This window comes from Sebastes umbrosus, chromosome 7 (assembly GCF_015220745.1).
Source record: "Sebastes umbrosus isolate fSebUmb1 chromosome 7, fSebUmb1.pri, whole genome shotgun sequence".
In the NCBI taxonomy this organism is placed as follows: Eukaryota; Metazoa; Chordata; class Actinopteri; order Perciformes; family Sebastidae; genus Sebastes; species Sebastes umbrosus.
In genome coordinates, this window is record NC_051275.1 from 22,449,564 (window position 1) to 22,474,212 (window position 24,649).

At 40.2% G+C, this 24,649-nt stretch overlaps 1 protein-coding gene across 4 annotated transcripts in view; it reads left to right on the forward strand.

Moving 5' to 3' along the window:
* LOC119491262 (cGMP-dependent 3',5'-cyclic phosphodiesterase) overlaps positions 1–24,649 on the forward strand; it is a 192,303-nt gene that overhangs the window by 157,061 nt on the left and 10,593 nt on the right. For all 4 annotated transcript variants that reach the window (XM_037775080.1, XM_037775081.1, XM_037775082.1 and 1 more), the window contains 20 exons: positions 2,491–2,600; positions 3,460–3,515; positions 3,720–3,779; positions 4,609–4,765; positions 5,440–5,492; positions 8,711–8,785; positions 8,879–8,920; positions 10,389–10,457; positions 10,547–10,677; positions 15,966–16,077; positions 16,172–16,211; positions 16,678–16,741; positions 16,982–17,063; positions 17,416–17,590; positions 19,373–19,485; positions 21,913–21,990; positions 22,099–22,221; positions 22,336–22,406; positions 22,890–23,012; positions 23,105–23,192. In XM_037775080.1, the coding sequence (XP_037631008.1) occupies positions 2,491–2,600; positions 3,460–3,515; positions 3,720–3,779; positions 4,609–4,765; positions 5,440–5,492; positions 8,711–8,785; positions 8,879–8,920; positions 10,389–10,457; positions 10,547–10,677; positions 15,966–16,077; positions 16,172–16,211; positions 16,678–16,741; positions 16,982–17,063; positions 17,416–17,590; positions 19,373–19,485; positions 21,913–21,990; positions 22,099–22,221; positions 22,336–22,406; positions 22,890–23,012; positions 23,105–23,192 (1,822 nt within the window). The remainder of the gene's footprint in view (positions 1–2,490; positions 2,601–3,459; positions 3,516–3,719; positions 3,780–4,608; positions 4,766–5,439; positions 5,493–8,710; positions 8,786–8,878; positions 8,921–10,388; positions 10,458–10,546; positions 10,678–15,965; positions 16,078–16,171; positions 16,212–16,677; positions 16,742–16,981; positions 17,064–17,415; positions 17,591–19,372; positions 19,486–21,912; positions 21,991–22,098; positions 22,222–22,335; positions 22,407–22,889; positions 23,013–23,104; positions 23,193–24,649) is intronic.

The following is a 24,649-nucleotide window of genomic DNA, read 5'->3' on the forward strand; positions in this document are numbered from 1 at the left end:
ATCAAGTGATAAGTACTATATATTTGTAAATCAGTAACTGGCCTGACTAGACCAAGTTTTCTGTAAGCTATGTTTCTTAGGCCGTGTTCACACCTAGCATTAGAATGCATCTCCACATGCGTCTTGAGTGACCACTTGTGATCCAATCTCACTCCCCCGCTCTATATGCAAATGAACACGTAGTAAACACATGGCTAATCCAGCAGACGTTGTGATGTAATATTACATGAATGTTAGTATTAATGTCCTACATATTTGTGAATTCGGGTACATTTTATTAACATCAAAATGAAAGGTTATTGTACCGGCAGTCCCCGGACACCTCTGCTCCGCCGGCACCGCTGCCTTTGTCAGGCAACAGCGGGGCACATAGCTCCGAGAGCCGGGGGATGAGAGCGAGCGGGTGGGCGAGTGGGCGCCGTGCAAAGCAGCGGAACAAAAACACGACATGTCTCTGACAGTATGACGATAATGCACTTTGTGTGCCTAGTCTGATAGTCTGTAGATATATAGCCTATAGATATATTTTAATAAAATACAGTTGTACCGACAGAATACAGTAGAAAACAGAAGTCGTTTCCATGCTGCGAGGCAGACAAGCGCTCACGTCTGCCTGTCTATTCACCTGAAGAGTACAGAGATCAGTGGATCCCAGCGGGACGTCAGTTGATAGGTGGTCCTTAATGTGGCCCAGGACACATTTGCGTACACACTACTTAAAGAATGAGGTCATATGTGGCCCAGATCACCTCTGAATGTGGTCTGAAAGATCCGATCTCAATGCGTCCTCAATACGTCCTGAGTACGGTCACACCTGTACTTAGAGCTGTCAACTTGTAATCCGATCACTGAGGACGCATGTCAATACCAGGTCTGAACAGGGCCTTAAAGAGTGCGTGCAGTGTTACCGCCATCCCCCCTCAGAGCTGCACAAATGATCAAACATACAGACAAACACAGACTAATAACTGTAATAGTGGAGCTCCTCCAAGAGAGGAATTATTTCACGCACTGTTGATCATATCGCTCTTGTTCTCTGTCATCTGCAAAATCTCACACTCAATACCTGAACTGCATTAACGTTAACACACACACACCATCAGCTGTTAGGAACGGCAGTGTTTCTTAATGATGTTTCAGCAGTTAGAACAAATGGAGCTCAAAGGAAGGAACATTAAGTCATTAGCATAACCTAGATCAATTAATCATCAGCTGATTTCTATGAGTGCCAAATACACACCTACACACCCACATCTACTGTGTCTGAGTGGCCTATTTAAATGTCCATCTCTAAGGCTTTGCTGCTAAGTGTTGTCACTGGTCACCACTGCACTGTAAACACACCGCCCAGCCCGCCAGTCTCGGCCTATATGTTATTCAATTTGAGCTAGTGTTGCTGCTAACTGTTCCACGCAGATTTGTGAAGCTTTAGTTGACCTTATACTGTAGCTATCTCCATACACACCAGGCATTTATACGGAAATTGAATCATCTAACGTTATGTTATGTGTGCACAGAGAAAGCTAAATAACAGTGTTTTTCCCAACGCCCCAGGGTGGGTTTTTTGCTCTATACTGTGCCCGCTATAAATTGGCTTCATGGTCGTGCAGAAAAGCTTCTTTGAACAAAGACATTACACAAAGGTCAGCTGTATTTGCCGCCATAGTAAACTACGACGAGAGTGTTTTTTGACTGTTCCTCAGTGAGCTGTAATAAATGGACACTTTTAAATCAATGCACCATGCAGAGATTTGGCTGCCATGGTTGGAGGGGATTTCAGACTCTGTGAGCATGTAATGGAGTGACTGCTGCAATGTGTGTGTATGTGTGTGTGTGTGTGTGTGTGTGTGTGTGTGTAGCTGCTGGAGGGCTCAGTAGATTATTATGTGACGCACATAGATCATGAATCTACCTGTGTGCATGAACAAAACTATTTTCCTTCTTTTTTCCTTCATTTCCATATTCATGCAAGTCTGAGTGTTTGCTTACTGAAGTGTGCAGTGACATCGCCGTGTATGTGTGTGTGCGTGTGTGTATGTGTGTGTGCGTGTGTGTGTGTGTGTGTGTCTTTGTGTCGCTTGGCAGTAGTCAGTCCAGAATAAACAAACGTCTCATATTTTAGCATAAGAGAGCTGCCTTCTCTGTATTAAACAGAACACACGCAAAGACCCTCATCTTTGCCATCATCGCACATGGCTTCACACCAACACCTTCACACACACGCACACAAACGGCTGTATTGAGTTCATATAATTTCACAATGAATAATAGTTCTATTCAGACATGTTTGGTTAGTGTCAATGAGCACAACGTGTCTGTTTTTGTAATGCTGCTGATTGTTTTTCCATTTGCTCCAATTGTCTTCCAAATCCCCTCTTCCTCTTTGTCTCCCCATTGTCTGACAGACTCTCCGTCTCTCACTCACTGACTGATGTGCTGGAGGTAATTGTCTTTCTCAAACATGACTCAACTCGTGTCTCTGTGTCTTAGGAGTGTCGTGGACCAGCTGAAGCGATGTCAGTGCGCCGGCCTCCCTCCGTCCGAACTGCCAGAGAAATACAGAATCTGCCTCGCAGCGCCGTTACCAGCACACAGAAGAGGTGTGCATCCAACATGTGTGTGTGTTGAAGGGTGTAGCAAGGGCTTGAATGATGCCGGCGGACAGACAAATGGACCAACATCCAAGTGTGTGTGTGCTTGTTTGAGGATGTGTGAGCCTGCATGAGGAGCACAGAGATGTGAGCGCGTGGGAGAAAAAACAAACGAAAGGAGGCAGAGAAGTAGTGAACAAGAGATGATGATTGCCGAGGGATAGGTATGGAGCCGCGCGTGGGCAATAAAATTGGACAAGAGACCAACCACCAAAAAAAGCAATGAAAGGTCTGTGATGAGAAAAAAATGCAAAAGCTGGAATGGAGTGCAACGAAGAGACTCTGCATTCCTCTTCAGATGAACATTTTTTGTTTTTAATCTAAAAACAGAAATGAGAGAATAACCTGGAGGGATGTAATCATGGAGACGTCCTAAAGTACACTTGCATGCCCGCTCTGCACTCTGTGGATCAATAAATACCACTGAACATTTTAACGATGTTGCAGAAATAAGAGTTAGTTTTGTACACACATCGTTCTGTTTGCTGTCCACACATGCAGCACCTCCAAAATCAAACTTACTTTCTCCCTAAATATCTTGCTATCTGCTCTACACCGATGAGAATAACAAATGAAAGAAAAGAAAATAATAAACAATGTTATGCAAGGACATTAAGGTTGTTTTTTCCATGTTCATTTCCCCTGCATATTTCTATTTCGTATTAGAACATGAAGAAAGAAAATAAGATTAAGAGCGAGACAAGGACATGGAGAGAGAATTAAAGGAGGGCAATGAAAGGACCAAGAGTGTGTTTTGTCTGAATCAATGCATTATGTATTATGAATGCTTTTCTTTCTTTCTTTTTAGCTGTTGTTATTCCTCTCTTGAACCAGGAGCGGGACAAGGCCATCGCTGTCTTATTGGTGAGTCCTTGCATTCAATAGAGTTTCAATAAATGAATAAACCAAAGTAACAAAAGCAGTCTCTACTGATTGCGTCATCACCTCCTCCTTTTGGTTTTATTTAACATTTACACATTAAATGAACTCCACAGAGGCAGCAGCACATCCTGCAACAGTCAAACTCAGGTACTGGACTGGACTGAAATGTGTCTGTGTGTGTTGCAGGTGGGCTGTAATCCACTATCTGATCAGGATGAACTGCATCTTAACATGCTGGAGAAACATGTAAGCTTCTCTCTTTCTTTGTCTTTTATGGTCACAGATGTGAAAAAGCAACTTGGTAACAGTAGCTGACTTACTGGAGGAGTTTGCTATTTATTTAACCAACAGGTTTCGGCACAGGACCTTTATCAGGGTGTTTTACAGAAGGGATGAAGCACAGCCGGTATATACTCTACGAGAGGGCGTAATCGTTGTTTTTTTGGATCATTAGTTTTATTGTGCATTTTAGGACATAATACAAAACGGACATTCGACAGAGACATTCAAAAGAAAATAATACATGAACAAAACATCAAAATAGACATACAAATAGCACAGTTTAATTATGACACCAACAAATCTGTGATTTTATTCCATCCATATAGGCAACGTGCATAGCAACATTTAAAAACAAACATTTTTCTCCCATAATCAAGACGTTGTAATTATATGTGAGAGCACTAAAAGATCCTTATGAAAACATCCACATTTGAGTTGAAACCATTAACCCTACCAACCTTACCAATCTTAACAAATCCTGTGTAGAAGAAAATGAGTAATAGCCAATCAGAGGCAGAGTAGGGCGGGTTTTCGCGGAGTCAAACTACCATAAATAACAGGCTGTATAACTGCCAATAGCTGTGAAAGAGGTAATTCGTCATGCGGATGAAAGGGTACTTAAACAATTCCATACTCTCTTGCATACTTACTGCTAGTGTGCCATTGGTTAAGCTACCCTAAAGTCGCGTATCCCTCATCAAGCAGTATTTAATGTGATGATTTTCTCTCACAATTTTTTTTTCATCTCAACTGACTTTGCTGCTCGTCTGTGTGTTTCTGCATGACGTCACAGGCATCGGTGGCGTGTGTGCGAGTCCAGGCTATTCAGACGTCCCACCAGAGGCCTCCTCTCAGCCCCTCTCCCATACAGTCCCACAATGCACTGCTGCACCTCAACGTCTCGGAGCAGGACTACTGCGAACTGGACCGCAACATCCTTCAACTCTGTGGTACGCACACACAAATGGTTAACATACATAAAGGCATATTAAATAAACCTCCTCTCATGCATCTTACATTTCCTACAGCTTGTGTATACAAACACACAACCGTGAGGCAAACATAATTACACACATATACACACTGTGTGTGTGTATATATGAGGTGGGGTATGTTAATAGAGTAAGCCCATCTGGATAAAAAGCTCTATGAATTTAGATGGACTGCGTCAGTGGCACAAGGAATGTGTGACAGCTCCTGTGTGAAAACACTGTTTAAAATCTCATGCATAATGGAAGTGGACTCGCTAATGCCGCTCCTGTGCACATAAACATTCATCAACGTTGTTTACTCGCTGGTAATTGTCAACAAATATGAGTTGGCTTTAGTCTCCTCAGTGTTTTTTGCCTCGCCTTTCTGCCTCTCTGTCCAGCTCCTTCCTCCGGTCTTCATCTGCAGTCCAGGCAGCCCTCCATCCTCTGTCTTGTCTTCATTATTACTCCCTCTGTTGGCTGGTTCACGTTCACCCTTCCCCGACCTCAATGTCTCAATGTATCCCTCCCCGGATTGCTTTCTGTCCACTGGCGTACCTGCTCTGCATTCTCTGCGTCTTCCTTAACGCCGATCTGCCCTCGCTCCTCTCTGGTTTTTACTCCCATCACTCTCTCTCCCTTTTCTCTTTCAGGTGAGCTCTTTGACCTTGATGCAGCCTCTCTTCAGCTCAAAGTCATCAATTATGTAAGTGCTTGAGATCTTTCATATGCTTCCCCATGCACACACACACACACACACACACAGTTAAATACGTACAGTACATGCAAAACATGAAATTTCCTGTCGTTCCCTATACCATAAGCTTTTTATCACACAAGCTTTTTATCACACAATAGTCTCCCCATAGTATGCCCCCTCCATATATATATATATATATATATAGGATGGACAAGGAGGGAAGCAGAGGGAGAAGTGTAATGATTGATTGCAGTGAGGGTAAAAGTTGTAGGATAGAGGAAAGAGAGAGAGAGAGAGAGAGAGAGAGGAGATATCAGTTTCAGTATGTGCAGAAACCTGACAACAATTTAAAATTATTCACTGATAAAGAAAATATGAGATAGAGAGAGATGAGGCAAGAGAGAGGAGAGAGATTTAAAGGTTATACGGCATCAAAGGGACAAAGTCTCAGTGCAACAGACCTTCAGAAAACCTTAATAGATGTTCGCACATACTTGTGATTCTTTTTCCATGCTACTTATTGAGCGTGAAGGACTTGTTTTGAATGTTTTATAACAAGTTTTGGTAAAGCGGAGAAAGTTAAATCAGAGTTTGTCTGCACATCAGAAATCAAGGACTTTTTCATTCATTGGTTCCAGCGAGGATTTGCTGCTTTTCTTCGTCTTGTGTGATATTAAACTGAATAGCTTGTGGTCAAAAATGTAATCTTGGACTTGTAACAAACTTTTTTGATTATATTCTGACTTTTTGTCGGCAAAATGATGAATTGATTAACATATGAATTCATCTTTCATTTCAAAAAGCTGACAAAACACTGTCGAAATATACAACAGTGTGCAAATGTCTGGTAATCATGTAACCAGAGTTCTTCTTCATCATCTTGGGTTGGTTGGGATGCCTCCTCCTGCTCTGTATTGCAACCATAATACACTTTATGTAAAGGAAATCTATTTCTGGAGATTCCAAATATATTTCACTCTCAGTGTTTGTTTTAATTATTAAACAACAGACAAGACTGATTTTGAATAATTAATCATATAGAAAGATTATGTGAAAACCAGTTTTTACAAATACCATTTCACATATGCACTCAGTAGTTAAAATGTTGACTGTTTTATCTTTAAATGGCTTAATTAAAGGGACTCTGGTGCATAATCTGAAGCTCTTGACATTTTTATATTAATGAGGACCTCATTTACTGTTAATTGCAGTGATCAGTGTCCTCTTGCAGCAGAGAACATAAATACCGTTCGGGTGCATGGGGACATAAACTCCTTTATGAAAATCGGTTCAAATCAATCTGCTCCTTTAAAAAAAAATCAGGGTATTATTCCTGTAAAAATGGTAAAATCTAAACAGTCATCCCCTACCAGACCTTCCCTGCCACCTTGACGCCGCAGGACTTGATCCATGGGGCAGAACAACGCCACAGTGGCGGCGCTGCCTGCATGTAAAATGTCAGTCTTTGATGCCTCTAAACCTGAATTCGTAGTATTTTTCCTGCATCTGAAGGAAGGGAGAGGGAAACGTTGTGGTGGTGCAAAAGGCTACAGGGGTTTCTAAAATGTATTTTGAATCTGACATGATTTGTTTCGCCTGTTTATTGTTACAGTTGTAAAAAGGGGTGAGGGTAGAAGGACGAGAGGAGGGAGGGAGGAAAAGATTGTTGCTTCTGAGGAATCGTCAGTTTGTTGGGAAGTGCTCGGGGCGGCTCTCATGGGATTAGGTGTATTTGGGAAAAAAGGGGGTGGAGGGGTTTATTATTATACGTGGGTTTGTGCTGTGTGTGTTCATGTGTGTGCATGTTGCGTGTGTGACAGGGGGGGGGGCGAGTGTGTTGGCAGTGGCTGGTGTAGATCTCTCTCCTGCTTGTTCTCTATCCAGCTCTGTGGATTACCGAGAAAAATGATGTGTGACTGTATGAGTGTGTGTGTGGGTGTGTGATCACGTACGTGCTCGTGTACCTACAGTATTTGTGTCATCATACATATACAGGTGTATGTGTGTGTGTGTTCCCACCTCAGAGTGAATTTCAGTCTATGAATGAAATGTTTCTCATCACAGATAGCAGCGGGAAATTGGTTGCGACTGTGCAGGTCTTACAGAGCACAGCAGCAGAGACGCTGAGAGCATACACACTCCTTCATTTAGACACACAGACAGACACCTGTATATCTGACATTGTCTCTGTGTTTATGGGATTTCACATTCAAAGAATGATCTTCTGTGAAAATAACAGTATGTCAATATATTTTCTGTTATTTACGCGGCATGAATGATTTGACCATTTATTAAAGGGTTAGTTTGGGTGTTTTGAAGTGGGGTTGTATGAGGTACTTATCCATAGTCAGTGTATTACCTACAGTAGATGATGATCGGCACGCGCCCAGTTTGTAGAAGCAGACAGGAGTACCGACACGCGAGCATAGCAATGTACTGCTGTGGACAGGGCCGGCAGCAAAACCTTTTATTTTAGCCACCTAAAAAAATCAAATATCAGTTTAAGTTTAAATATTCTAAACATAGCGTACACTTAAAAAGATATTTATCTTTTTAGGCAAGCCTTTCGTTTAGGTGACTAAAATATGTTTTTCTGTCGGCCCCGTCCACACGGTACATTACTTTACTTTTGTGTTGGTACTCTTGTCTGCCTCTCCAAACTGCGGGCGTACCGACCGTCATCTACTGTAGGTAATACGCTGACTATGGATAAGTACCTCACACAACCCCACTTCAAAACACCCGAACTATCCCTTTAGGAGATGATGAGTGAAAGGTGAAGAATGCAATATTAATGGGAGTATATATGATAATGTATAGAAATGTAAAGCTGTTCATTGTAAAAAAGATATGTAACAATTCTGGGAAAATCACAGTTGAATAATCCTCTCACGATTACTATGTTAGAATAATAAAACTCTAAATTTATTCCAGATTTTATTGTGCGACATATTTAATTTGTATTTTCTGTAAATAATAGAAAATGTGTTCACACCATCAAGTCTTTTTCACAATTTGATGCTGCTGCAACGCAATGAAGACAATATTGAATTCTTGCCCCACCCTAGCCCCAGTCGTTTTCCACTGTCCACTGATTTATAATCTTATCTTCACACCTCACTTACGCTCAGAATTGAGGCTCTAAAAACAATCTGAGTCTGATAACGAGAGCTTTTTCTGTGATTGTATATCGGGACTGATGCTGTGTTTGTGTTCTCCTTCAGCTGCAGCAGCAGACTCGGTCGCAGTGCTGCTGTTTGCTTCTGGTGTCCGAGGACAACCACCAGCTTTTCTGCCAGGTACACACAAACACACAAAACACAAATGCCATTTACCGTTTTAGCAGTGACTCAATTGAATAAGCCGTGACCTTTGACCTCTGTGCCCTTTAGGTAGTTGGAGAAAAAGTCCTGGAGGAGGAGATCAGCTTCCCGGTGAGTCCAACAAACAAAAATGTATTCATATGAATATTCATATATTCATTCTGTCGTTATTTGCATGTATTGGTCTGTGTTCTCTGTTCCCAGTTAAAGGGCGGGTCCATTATTTATTTATTTTTAGGTTTTTATATCAGCTTCCCAGTGGTGTTTCTTATGTATTCAAATACGAATATTCAAATTCTGTTCAATGAATGTATGTTTAAGTTTGGAAAAGCAGATAGGAATACCAGCACAGTAGCTAAGCAATGAACTGCTGTGTGGACGCCACATTAGTATGGATCCAAAAGTCACATAATAGCACAAACAACTAACCGATCGATGCAGCGGTAGACCAGCAACCCCTGTGTTCTGTGAGGTAAAATTACTGTTTTTGTGAATGGAGTCTGGTCTGGTGGCTTTGAAGACCACGATATAACGGCTTCAGTTCCCCATCGGAAAGGGCTGTTTGATGGCGAGGTAAAGCAGTGAAAATATTCTAAATACAGCGTACACTTTTTTTAGATGCCTAAAATCTGTTTTTCTGCTGCTCCCATCCACAGCTGCTTTGCCTCGCCGTCAGTCCGCCCTCTCCCAAGGGGAACGTTATATCTCTCTCTTCAAAGCCACCAGATTACATTCACAAAAGCAGTAATTTTACTCACGGAATGCAGGAGTATACATACAACCCCACTTAAAAAAATCCAAAATATCCATTTCAGTTGTTTCCAAACTAAGCACAGCTAACTTTGACTCAGCTACTGCTAGCGTTCACATTTTCATAACCTTATTGATTAGCTTTGATTTGCTTACTTTGGCAACCTACGTCACTGCTTCTTGCAACGACTGAGTGGGCGTTTCCATTTGAAAAAAATGGAAAAGCACGTACATGGACCCGCCATTTAAGTACATCATGCCTTCATTCAGTCGTTCATTCACTTGTCTTTTTTACACTGGGGGCCATGAAGTGGTACACTAAGTTATATTATGGGAGGTTTGTTGCCATTTTTAATAAGTATACTTTTAATGCAAGTGTTGTAACCCTGCGTGTTCTCTTTGACTGAAACGACAGAATAAACCCCCCACGTGTAATCTCTTATAATCCCTAGCAGGGGTTATAATTATGACATTTTTGCAGGTAATCACTTCCTTTAGGTCGCTTTAAGTCTCCTGTCCCTGGTTGTGTAGCATTTTTAACAGGTTTCCATTATGGTGCAGACCGTGTACCCCAGGCCAAATGATGTGTGAAATCTGGATAGTAGTTAGTGTAGAGAGATATTAGGACACAAAAAAAACACACCCTAGATGGGTTGTTTGAGTTAATTTAACAAGGGAGGTAATAGACTTCACGCCGAATAAACAACCTTTATTTATATATTTTAGTCCTGAAAGAATCTTCAGGGACTCGCTCAACGAGTCTGCTTTCTTCCCGTCTCTCGCCCTCATTACACTCATTCCCTTTATCTCTCTGCTTTTCTCTGTTCAGCTGATGTTTGGACGCTTTGGTCAGGTTGTCGAGAAGAAGAAGTCAATTAGCCTTCAGGACATCAGTGCTGTAAGGAGACATTTTCTTTCTTTGTTTGTTATCTATTCATCTATTCTGCCTTCATACTGAACAGATATTTCTGCCTCTCTTCCTCTCAGGAGGAACATCGGCAGCTGTCCAGCATGTTGGGCTGTGAGATCACCTCCATGCTTTGTGTTCCAGTGGCCAGCAGGGCCACCGGTCAGGTGGTGGCGCTAGCGTGCGCCTTCAACAAGCAGGGCGGGCAGAGGTATGTATGTCAACTATTCAATTAATCACCAACTATTTATGATAATCAATTAATCGGTGTGAGTAATTTTTTAAGAGAAAAAAGTCATAATTCTCTGATTCCAGCTTTTTAAATGTGAACATTTTCTGGTTTCCTCACTCGTCTATGACAGTAAACTGAATATCTTTGTGGACTGAACATTTGAGGATGTTATCTTGGGCTTCGGAAAACACTGATAGACATCTTTTACCATTTTCTGACATTTTAAAGACGAATTAATCAGGGCCAGCTCTAGCCTTTTTGATGTCCCAGGCGAAATTTGGATTTGGGAGCCGCTCTAGGGTTAAGGTTCAACCCCCCAGAACCCTAACCCTGTAAACCGCAACACACATCAGACATCACAATTTTTTTAAGACAAAAATTACGATTTTCATTTTCATAAATAACTGCATTTATTATAATATAAATAAACAATTGGTCCCTGATATTGTTGGCTTAGAAAGTATTTAGTCAGTTTCTCTAGAATTTACACTTTTATTAACAAATACTGTAAGTGTGGCTGGGCAGATGAAAAAGTGTGAGAAAGAGAGTTACAGGGGTGAAAGGTGTATTTATTTATTTATTTATTTATTTATTTATTTATTTATTTATTTATTTATTTATTTATTTATTTATTTATTTATTTTTTCATTTGTTACTTCAATGCAGAAAATGAGGACGGGCGTCCACTGTAGTTCTAAGAGAAAACTAAACTTCTGCACCTCATCATAGCTCTGTTTTCAGGCTTTAAAAAATCTATCGGGAGACTTTGGCCAATCACAGGTAATTTCAGAGAGAGAGTGTTCCTATTGGCTGTGCTCCAGCCATGTGAGCGGTGCTTGGTACTTTCTCAAGAGATCTCAACCTGCTGGGTCACAAACTTTCTCATTTTACAGCTAAACAGTAAACTACAAGATGTTTTTGAAAACATTTGAGGCGAGGAATAGGCATTAACGTAACATAATATTGATTCATATTTGATCAGTGCTGCCTAGTTTGACTGTTGTCCTCCGGTCTGCGAAATCTTGCAGATGCCATTATGAGCACTGGAGGAAGCCGGAGGACACAATCTTTTTTTTCAGATTACCTGTTTCATGTACTTCTGTCAGGATATAGCGAGCGTTTAATGAAAATAACTTTTTTGAATCACATTTGCTCCAATCTCGCCTACTTCAGCTTTAAGCCTGCCCTGGAAACAACAAATAGATGATCACACTGAAGTATTTCATGCAGAGCAGAGCTCCTACTCCTGAAGTATATTTAAAGTGCTGTGATTCAGTCTGAATAATGATTTGGCTTTTCCTAATTCCTGAAGTGCTGACTCATGGTAGAGATTTATCTGGCAGCAGCTTACAGTAATGTTGGGATGAGTAAGCCCGATTGGTTGAGCTCAAAAGCTCAGATTTGTTTATTTTATAGCAGTGAAGAGTTCAAATCTGCCGCTAACCAGCAGAATGTGCTGCATGTGAATGGATACCTTCACTATGGAGCCTGTGTCGAATCACAGTAGTGTGTGTGTGTGACGATGCAGATGGCTATGCGAGGATCTAAAGTCAGGTCATGAGTCTAACAGCGGGTGGCTTGGCCGCCTGGTTTGGCACTATGCTTTGGCATGCATTAGTGTGTGTGTGTGTGTGTGTGTGTGTGTGTGCGCGTGATCCTGCCAGGAGCAAAGCTGCTATCTCCTGAATACAGAAGTCGGTATAACGCACTCCAGCTGTGTCTGTTTGTGTAAGAAACAATCTGGAAGTGTGAGGAAAGTTTTTGTCTATCTATCTATCTATCTATCTATCACCATCTCCTTGTCAAGCAGCATGTCTCTACTTATGTTAAAGAGCTGGTAGATTAATGTATTTTAAATCTTTTTTTCCTGAAACACATGCTTGTGCTCACATACAGTACAATCCCTCTCCTTTGCATGCTCTGTCTCTCTCTCTCTCTCTCTCTCTCTCTCTCTCTCTCTCTCTCTGTCTGAGGACTAAGATAGATGAGACGGGATCATGTCCTAAAATTTCTCCCTTTGCCAGTGGCACTGATGACAGAGCTGGCATCTCATTACCATAGTAACAGCAGCAGGATTATGGTCGCGAGACTATGCATAAAATGTGATAAATTTATCCTTTGCCCTAAGCACAGTCATCCAGATTTTAGTAGAGGCATATATTGCAAAGATACATCCCCTCATCATATTGATTGCATATTCATAATATGCAGAATTTATTGGAACTCTTTGGCTGGCCTCCTAAAAGTGTAAATTAGCCTGTTACCCCAGGACAAAGGCACATAGAAACATATTGTGATCCCAGTAACAGGTCCATTACTCACTTTTGATGCCAGCAAATATATATACAGTTTTTCTCATTCGCTTTGGCTCATTTTTTGAAACAGTCTTAACTTTCTCTGAAGTAGTAACTCACCCAGAACTCTTCATTCATGCTTCAAAACCGAGTCATTGTGTCAGTAAATTGATCAATGGAGCCAAAATGAAAAGTTGTTTTGTCATCGTGTGAGCCGTACTGGTCAAAATGTTTAGATGTTTTATTCACCATGGCAGTCAATCAGAAATGTTTCTAATATACAAATCTCTGTTTTGTTCTTCTTCTTTTTTGTTGACACTGACTGTATTATACAAGAATGTCAGTTTTGTCCTGCTGGATGCTGTTGTGTATCACACTGAGCTTTCTAGATTGCCATTTCAACAATAGGTCAAATACTCTACAATACTGTAATAGTTACACAGAAAAAAGATATGCACATTTGTAAGAATACAGTACATTTAAAGTATTTGTGTAGCAATGTGTTACATGTATTATAAACATAAAATGTAAAGTCATATACAGTGAACAGAAATTTTGCCACAAAAGGTCATCTATGCCAAAAAACAACAACAACCCTGCAACAATGTACTTTACGTCTGTCAGATTTTGATAATTGAATGGATAATTTTGCGTGTGATGGCTCAAACGATGAAGGAATGTTTAGAAGTTGTGAAGAGGACAACAATTTCACTAAGAATCAACTCATCAGTTTTGATCAAGTGGTTATTGTACTGACTCTTTTGCACATGTGCCAAAACACGTGCAATTTGCTTGAATGAATGAAAAACAACAAACTAATTGTTCAGAGGTTTGAACTTATTGTTTTGAGAAAATATATTCTCATTCAAGAATTGAGCCAAAGGGAACGAGAAAAACAGTAAGATATATAATGCCAACACATGATGAGGTTTTATGTTGTTTGGAAGGCCATATTAGTTGGCTGTTGAGGGTATTTCCGAGGTCTCATGCTGTCTGTGCCTTTGAAAAACTGCATCCAACTCCACAGCAGCATCACACAAGACCAAACACATTATAGCTCGCAGTCTTTTTCAAAAAGTACCAGTTTCTTTGTGTTTAACGTGGGGTTTCTTCCTGCTGTGTGTGTCCAACTTCTGGTCATTTGGATACGGACTCCTGCTGCTTTTCCTTCTAAGTGCGGACATTTAGATCATTTTCTATCTAAACTGGAAATAACTAGCTGGTTCCACAGAACATTATTCTAAGCCTGATTTACGAGACCAATAAGTATTGAGAGTATGAACTTAATTGCTCTTAAATTGAGCTTCTCATGCCCTTTTCAGGCTCGGGTCAAATACTGTGCCGCCCTTGCTAGGATTCCTGGGAACCTAGATTCCTAGAAGCCCTTGAGCTACACGCCGTTCCGGACGTCAACACAATGACGTGCCACTGCCCTCTGTAGGCTGAGAGGGATAACTGCAGGCAATTACCAGCATCACTGTGGTCACTGCAGATAATTTCATTAATCAGTCTTCATTTGCCTGCTTAATGCTGTCAAGTTCTCACGTCATTTCATTTTGAAGGAGAGTGACGCTCACATTCAGCACCTGCAGGAAACCAGAGTTTATCTCTGCTTTCACTCATTTAGATGTATTACAGTAACTTCAGACAGCTGTAGGTGGCTCTTTCTTCATCTGATCTGTTTTTTAGTCAATAATTATGCATCATGCCTTTTTTTTAGGGTTGCAACTAAGGATTATTTTCATTATCATTTAATCTACCACTTATTTTTCCCAAATAATCCATTAATTGTTTTATCTATAAAATGCAGTGGTGGAAGAAGTAATGAGATATTTTACTTACTTAAGTAAAGAACTTAAGTAAAAAAAAACTTGTTTAAAGTATCTAGGCTGCAACAATTAATCGATTAGTTGTCAACTATTAAATTAATCGCCAACTATTTTGATAATTGATTAATCGGTTTGAGTCATTTCTCAAGAAAAAAAATCTAAATTCTCTGATTACAGATTCTTAAATGTGAATATTTTCTGGTTTCTTTACTCCTCTATGACAGTAAACTGAATATCTTTGAGTTGTGGACAAAACAAGATATTTAAGGACGTCTTCTTGGGCTTTGGGAAACACTGATCAACTTTTTTATGACATTTTATAGTCCAAACAACTAATCGATTAATCAATAAAATAATTGACAGATTAATCAACAAGGAAAATAATCGTTAGTTGCAGCTCTGAAAGTATCAAAAGTAAGAATACAAATTTTCCAGAGTGGTACATTTATCATATACGTATTATTGGAATATTACTTTTCATGAATATGAATATTCATTCAGTGCAATTTGAACAGCTTTATATACTGTTGGGTAGTCTTATCTATAACACTGCATCAGTTATGAACTGTTTTACGTATAAAATCTTGACCAGAAAAGTAACAGATATATACATATAGTGGAGTAAAAAGTACAATATTTCACACTGAAATGTTGTGGAGTGGAGGTATAAATGATCATAAAATGGAAATACAAAAGCAATACAAGTACTTTAAAATAATCAAATAAATAAATAATAATAATTGAGTAAATGTACATTCCACTGCTGATAAAAACTATTTTAAAAAGTGGTGAAAAATATCAGTCACCTTTTTTCTAAAGATGACAAAACATCCCAAATGATTCAGTTTAAAATGATATAAAACAGAAAAAGCATCAAATCCTCATTATTGAAAAGCTGGAACCAGAGAATGAGGAGTTTTCACTTGAAAAATTATTTAATCCATTTTCAAATTAGTTGCGGATTAATTTTCTGACGTTCAAATAATCAATTGATTTGCTGTTTCAGTTCTACTTTCTTAAATGTTCAATTAGCAACACCAGATCGCACAAAGTAGGCTATGTATAATATGAATATCTGATGTTTGCTAAGTCCCACAGCAGCCTAATATAGCTCTGTCTAAATTCAGTTTCTTCTCCGCCGCAGACACACAGAGGAAGATGAACATACGATCCAGCACTGTTTCTGCTACACTTCAACGGTCCTCACTTCAACTTTGGCCTTCCAGAAAGAACAGAAACTCAAAGTGGAGTGCCAGGTACGTACTGCACATGCCCACACACACTCTCACACATGCACACACATAAATATGCATGAAGTTAAAGAGCTTTTCCGCTGTTTTCTCCACACAGGCGCTGTTACAAGTGGCCAAGAATCTCTTCACACACTTGGGTAAGTTCTGTGAAGAAATACAGTTGTAGGACAATTTGCGTTAATGGCCGATATTAAAGTGATCACTATAGTGAAACGAATGGCGCACGTAATTGAATGAGATATTACCGGAAAAGGTGATTACACCCAGGATCATAACCGTAAAATCAAAAGGGCATTTAAAGCTATAATTACGTTGAGTCAGATTCTGACCTGTAAGAACGGTAACTGCAGAATAAGTCATTGATGATTCAATGCGTGATTTCAGGTGCAAAGAATTGATCTGCTGGTAGAGCAAATTGCCCTCTCAGTGTACCGAACCGCTGATTACAAAAGCTCTTATCAGCTTGTACAGCTAATCCACCACTACCCACTGTATAATCTCTGTTTCTGTCTATCTGGGCTTTGCTGTTATTTCCTGTTTTCCTTTTGTTTTCTCTCTCTCTCACCCTCTAACCCCCTCTCTGTCTCTCTCTAATTCTTTCAGATGATGTGTCAGTGCTGTTACAGGAAATTATAGTGGAGGCCAGGAACCTCAGTGATGCAGAGATGTAAGCCCTCTGATTCATCTTCAAAGGGATGCTTCAATGTGTGTGTGTGAAAGAGAGAGAGAGAGCGTGTGTGCAGTGTAAATGTCTTTATCTCCATTTGAAAAGGCTATCTCGGCAATTTGTTCTTAACCGACTTGCCGCTTTTAATTAAAGTAGACAAAATGACCTGAGATGAAATGAGATAAAAACATGCTCATTTGCTCTGCTTCGTTCTCTGTTACTCTCTCTCTGTTTCTGTAGCTGTTCAGTGTTCCTGCTGGATCGCGTCAGTCATGAGTTGGTGGCGAAGGTGTTTGACGGAGGCGTGGTTAGTGACGAGGAGGTACGACACACGAGCGCACACAAACATGGACAGGTTTATGTGTCTTTGCTGTGACCTTTTAGAGGATAGATTTCATGCCTTTATTAGAGAGTTGACAGTAGAGATTGACAGGAAATGATGGGAGAGAGAAATAAGGAATGACATTCAACAAAGGTCCCTGATCCAGACTAGAATGCAGGACGTTGTAATTACATCGTCGGCGTCGCATTTGTTATGCTCTCGCCCACTCGCTCACATTTCCTGTCTGACTCTACTGTCAACAATCAATTAAAAGACAAAAGTGTAAAAGAATAAGAAATCTTGGTGACATAAGCAATTGTGTGTGTGTGTCTGTGTGTTTGTGTGAGTGCAGAAGGAGTTTCGTATTCCAGCAGATCAGGGTATTGCAGGTCACGTGGCGACCACCGGGCAGATCTTGAACATTAAGGACGCCTACTCCCATCCTCTGTTCTACCGCGGTGTGGACGACAGCACCGGCTTCAAGACACGCAACATCCTCTGCTTCCCCATCAAAGATGAGAACAACGGTAGCAACAATGACTTCAACACACACACAAAACGTCTTTCACTCAACATACACAAAAAGTTTCTTTTTTCGATCAAAACTTTCTCACTCAAACTTTATTTGTAAAGCTTCTTTCATACAGGTTAGTGCATTTCACTGTGACGGACAAGCTACAGTAATAAGAAGACAAACAAATACTACCAATATCACAAGGAGGTTAATGCACACAAAATAGAAACAATAAAAGTGGAAAAATATACAAACAATGAAATAGATAAAAGGATTCCTCAAATTTGGCACAAACATCCACCTGTACAAATGATGAACTGGTTCGATTTTGGTGGTCAAAGGTCACTGACCTCACAAAACATGTTTTTGGCCATAACTCAGGAAATCATTCGCTAATTATGACAATTTCACACAAATGTCTAATGGGATAAAATGATGAAGATGACATTTTGGACAGACATGGATGTAAGCTGCTACTAGACTGGTTGGCGGAGGCCACAGACTGTATAAAAAGATGGACGACGCATCTCCATTTCTGTACACTTCTGTCGAGCCAATCACAAGCCGAGCAGGGCCGCAGCTTGTGCTAGCATGAGCCACCCAGCTGCTACGTTAGCACCATAATATAACCATAATATCTCTATAACTATATTTATAAACAAACTGACATGTTCTATTACACAGACTTGTGACGGTTATGGAAAGTTAAAGTTACATCTCATTTCTCGTACAATTCCCCAGCTTCCGTCGCCGCGACTACTTCACTCAAAGCGGCTGTCAATCAGAGAGACAAAATGAACACTTGAACATATATCAGCGTAGAGGTAGAGAAGAACTACCTAAAAGGACAGAAACTATCTTTGGGAAAAATGTATTTGACGTGTACTTTCACTTTTTATTTTGGCCCATGTCCTATCCGCTAACATGGAGGATTTATGACCTATTCTGCAGCCAGCCACCAGGGGGCGATCCAGATGTTTTGGCTTCATTTTTGGGGAGCGGTCATGTCGTCCATCTTTATATACAGTCTATGGCAAAGGCATACAGCCGCGATGCAGTAATTCTAGTTTCTGCTGTACTTTAACCCAATGTGGCGACATCTGTTATCTGTTAAAGGAGTTTCCCAGTTACCCATGTAGAGTCCAATAATGCACTGATAATGCAATAGCGAGGCTACTGATAATAGAATAAATCAGATTTTGCTTTGTTACACTATTGGTAGTTGCTCCTCTCTTGTCCTCTACAGCACATACCTACTCTTCCTTTTAAAAACGAAGCTACGTTTCCACACAGCTGCTCTCTCAGAATAGCACAAAGAGTTGTTACATCACATCCTTTGCTGCTAAATGTTAAAGTGCAGATTGAAGAGGCAACCATCCTCAGTGTGTTCCATACTTAGAAAATTACAGGACAAAAACTCAGACCTTGATGGTGCTCCCTACTTCTCGCCGTATCCAATCAAATCACCTTTAGATTCTCTGTGATTTGTCTCCATATAGAAAACTGTCATTCAGATCTTTTTATGTGCAATTAGGTTCAGCTTCAGTGTGAAATTAATTTAAGTTAGCACGAGCAGCTATATTTGAGTCTGTGCTGCACCTCTGACTGTTGCATTCTGGGCCTCATTTTCCTCGTCCTTGACTCTCATCTTCCTCTCCCTATTTGTCTTCATCATCAACTTTCTTTGCTTTACTTCTTCACCTCATCGCCTCCCTCAATGTCTCACTGTCTTTTTCCTCTCTCCATCTTTACTTCTGTCCTCTTCCCCTCTTTCTTTAAATCCTCCTTCGTCTAGAGGTGATTGGAGTGGCTGAGTTGGTGAATAAAATGAACGGGCCGTGGTTCAACCGCTTTGACGAGGACCTGGCCACGGCGTTCTCCATCTACTGTGGTATCAGCATCGCCCATGTAAGTCTCTCTGACTCACTATAGCCTTTACATTTTCTGATTTGCTATGTTGAACAGATACGGACATCTGGTCAGGAACAGGGCATTCAATTGTTTGCAGTATATTTATTTAAATGCTGCCACCACACCAGTCAAAACACTTGTTTTTTTATATGAAGAAACAAATAAGCCCATCTTTAAACAAAGCATATTAAGCATAAATTACATAAACGACACAGTTGTAGATAAAAATGATCAGTTGCAAATGAACTAACAACTTAGACATCTCACTTTTCAATAGAGAACCACTTCTATCATTTCCTCTTATTCCTCTTATTAAAAGTGTAAAACATGAAAAGGGACTAAATGCAGCAGCTTTTTTTAAGCTACACATTCATCTTCATACTCATTGTAAACAACGCCAGGTCGTTAACTCAGCTTGGTTTTGAAACATAGCTCACAAACTGAATGTATAATAATGTAATCTGTGTCATGCACTTTAATAATCCTTAATTATGTTTGACTGCATGAGAGGAATAAGAGAAAGTTTAGAAAGTAATAAGCGTTTACAGTGTATCCATCATTAGGTGTCTTCTTAAAACAGTGAGGTAGATCCTTTGTTGGTGCTGTCAGAGAGATGGATCCCGTCTGGCAAAACGGGATCAGTTCAGTGGGAGCAAAATGCTCAGTCAAGGCGGAGCAGAGCGAAGCCTCGAGGGAAATTTAAAGAGATTCAGTCTGTGATGGAACTGAGTGGCTTTTATGGTGTAATTCGTAGGCATTGTATGACTGCTGCAAACCCATTAACACACATTCAGCTACGCTAGTGGAAGTAGCTCATAAAGATGGGCTGTTATGTTATATTGTTATGGTTTTTATTGTTGACATTGTTTTCTAATTGTTTGCTATCGGCACCTTCAACAACCCAATGTTTATAATCTCAGATGGGTTGTTTTTTTCCATTTGCTGTAAAACAGGTTTTTCAGAATATGATGATCAAACTTCGTCATCTTATTTCTCATTACTGCAGCAACTTTCACCTTTTACCAGAACATAGTGGAAATATTGATTTAACTTGATTTAACTGGATTGATTTATCTTCCTTCTAAGCAGTCTTGCAATTGATAGAGTAATTTAAAGGATTTAATACTGATTTCACATAACGTGCCATAAGAAAGACACTGTACTGGAGTTAAAGCAGAGAGACTGTAGATGAAGGGAGGAAGGAAGGAAGAGCTGATACAGAAAGTACAGCTGTGATGATATTTCATGCAGCGTTTCTGTTTCACCTTCATATTCAGCAGCTCTTGTAGCGTCTGACCTTTGAATGACTGCAGGTACTCAATAGTTTATCTATAAACTATAAAGATATTTGATTGGGAGAATAATTACCTTCCAGGCAGCTCGTTAATCATTTAAACATGCATTATTTATGTATGCTCACTCTGTATCATGGTGTACAGGATGCTGCGGGTTGGGACAAAAAATGGGTTGAGCAGGATGATCTATAAAAAGCAGTTTGTGACTGGTGCTTTTTCTGAAGATATTGTGATGTGTTTGAAATTTGACCTCGCTGTATAAAATGACCTGTGGTGACCTCCAGGATAATCACAGCCTCATAAAACTTTACAGCCACAAACTACAGACCTAGAGCATTCAGAGGATGGATGGCTTTCCTAGGTAGATTGACAATAACAGGGTTTCTGAGCAGTTTCCAGAACAGAAGTGCTCGCCATGCAATCGCTGAAAAATGCAATTCTTGCTGAAATCTCCAAATGTCAAAAGTTTTTGATCACAGCATGGTTTTTTCTATGGTGTTCCTCAAGGTCTTGGTGTCTTAATGTGGTATTTTTGAGGGATTATTAATCATTTTTTATTAATTATCGAGTGGTAGAAAAAATGGTTAAATTTAGCACCAAATCTGTGTAACAAATGGTATCAACCCAAATGTTGCTAATACAGCATGGGAATGGCCATCATAATGTTCTAAGCCTTTATACAGATTCACAATTTATTTTAATTAATTCATGTGTATTTCTGATTTATGACTATAACAACATGACACGCAGTGCTGATCTGCATCTCAAATTAATCTTCAGGTTCCCAGCTTTCAGATGATGTACAGCCACTTCTATGTGACATCTACTGTTGACCTGCTATCTCCCCCTAAATACCCCCCCTAAATACCCCCCCTAAAAAAGACCAAATACAGGTCTGTGTGGGTCTCTTAAGGTTAAAATCAAGCTCTTTTTGATCACAAAGATCAAACACCATCTCAGTCTACCCAGTTATCTATTTCAAAATAAAGAAAAAGAATAAAAAAGAGGAGCGTTCTTGGCTGTGCTCCTACTTGTGCTGTAACTGAACTGTACATCATATAGTAGCCAGGTATATGGGACACTAAATAAACTATATAGTGTTGCTGTAATATGATGTTTGTGTCTCTAGTCTTTGCTCTACAAGAGAGTCCATGAAGCTCAGTTCAGGTCCCACCTGGCCAACGAGATGATGATGTACCACATGAAGGTAAAATCACATTTGTACATCTCACTCACTCTCGCACACAGACGCATCATATTTACTGACATCGTCCGTATTATTTACTCAATTTGATTCAGTATGTGTACGTTGCAGGTGTCAGAGGAAGAGGTATGTAAGGCGCTGGTGGTGGGTATCGAACCCGTGATGGAGATCCACCCCTGCTTCGCCGAGTTCACGTACACGCCTCGCTCCCTACCTGACGACGACACGCCGTTGGTAAGACACAGAGGTTGAGAGAAGAAGAAGAGAGAAAGAGAGAGAGACAGAGAGGGATTAGAGACAAAAACAGAAACAAAGAAATGTAACTGATCCTGTTGTGTGTGTCTGCAGTGCATCCTCAGCATGTTTGAAGACATGGGTTTCATCAACACATACAAGATTGACCTGCACACTCTCGCCAGGTCTGACAACTCCATCAATTCATATACTGAATATAAGAGTGTATGAGTGTGTCCTCCAGTTTCTTTAAGCATTAATAAATTGTTTCTGATAGTTGATTTTTCACTCTTCTTACCTATGATTTAATTATTTAATCCCTATTTTTAATCCTTTTCCATGATCACATTCTTGTCAACTGCTCTATAGTGTGTTGGAGTAGACAGAACAGTAACAGTAGAGCGGGAATATTATTAGAATATGTGTTTCAAGTCAAAATGATTCTTTAAACTTGTGAATTGGGTTGATAGGGACAATTTCTGATGCTACTTCACATAATATCGTGACTGTTTTTCTTAATTGAAAGAAAGAAACAGAACAAGAACAAACCTGCTCCATAGCTCATGAATAAATCACTCAATTCCTTATTGGAAAAATCCCTCGATTACATGCGTCACTAGTTGCCTGCTGTGTTATAGATGATAATTAAACTGCTGCTCTGGTGTCAGGTTCTGTCTGATGGTGAAGAAAGGCTACAGGGACCCTCCCTACCACAACTGGATGCACGCCTTCTCTGTCTCACACTTCTGCTACCTGCTCTACAAAAACCTAGGGCTCTCCAACTACCTCGAGTACGTATAAAACACTTATCCCGCTGGTGACACAAGGAGCCAAACGTTTAGTCATTTCGATCCTCAACCCTCCTTCTTTCTTCTCTCTTTAGGGAAATAGAGATTCTAGCTCTCTTTGTCTCCTGTATGTGCCATGACCTGGACCACCGTGGCACCAACAACTCTTTCCAAGTCGACTCAGTAAGACCGCAAATTATGTTTCTGCTTTATTAGAGCAGTGGTTCTCATCCTGGGGGTTGGGAGATCATTTCTGGGGGGGTCACCAGATGGTTGTGGGGAAAAAAATTAAATAACATTAAAAATAACAGATTTTAGACTAGGGAATGGTTTGGACATTGCATCGCCTGCACCAGTGATATAATTTGCCTCATATTATATTTTATTGAGTGTTTGTGAGAGTCAAATTGTGTGGGCCAGCGCTGCCGCTAGGCACACACTCATCATGCGCTGTGCGTAGAGCACCAAGTGCCGGAGGGGCACAAACAGTCTGGCCATAACACTGCTGTTTGCCACTGAGATGGCGCGGGCCTCGTAGTAAAGACAGCTCCACTTTGGAGCAATATTTTCCCCCTTTCCAAATAAGCTATCATGACATGTTTGGTATCAACAAATTCATCGCAATCTCAAGATTCATATGATACCACTCTTATGTCCAGTGTCTTAAAAACTGAAACCCACAGCGGCCTTCAACTGACAGTAATATTAATGCCAGTCAGATGATCCAGCGTCATTGTCAGAGGGTTAAAAGAAGGCCAAGTAAACCAATAACTGAGGAGGAGAATAATTCCAATTTTAAGATCATGGTGATCAATGAGACAGGCAGAGTCTAATTAAAATATAACCTATGGTTCTATTCTTCTCTCTTAGATGGTTAAATTATGTTAGAAATAGCCCTACTAGTAGGCTACAGTTTCATTTTTGGCCTATTCAAAATAGACAATTTCATTTAAAAGATATATATCAGCTTACATTGTTTTGTTTTTTTATATGTTACTGTTAATGGTGCATTCTGATCAGATTTAATTATTTGTTTGTCTCATAATCAAGGTCAATATGTTAGCTATATTATATGCAGGTTAAGAGACTATGTCCATCCTGTATGCACAAAAATAACACTGAGAACCTCCCGGCAGAGCGCGCTTTGCAAGCGCACAAAAAAAGAGGTGGAGGTGCACCAGCTCAAATCTTGCCTAGTGCACATGATTTTCTGATGACCAGCGGGTCAAGGGAGAGAAAGTCACAGAACGCATCAAAAATCCACAAAACCTGGAGCACATTGGACAAAGCCTTGGAGCTAGCTGTTAAAACGAAACTGATTTCTCTGGGGGGGGGGGTCGAGTCGACTCGAAAAGGTTGAGATCCACTGTATTAGAGGGTTTAGGATGAAGCTTAAATAATGACACAAGAGAATAGAGGGTAGTACAGCAGCACTGCACCTGCACTTTAAAAATGCAGACTATAAATTTTACTTTTAGATGCTCAGGATGAAGAATAAGGGCCAGGCTCATACTGATATCAGAGTCTCCTCATGTGTGGATTCGCGCCAGTGAAACACTAGATGTCATTGTGACTAGAAGCATGTTACTCTGTTCCACTATAATCATGCACAACCCTCCAGCACCTCAATGACGCACACA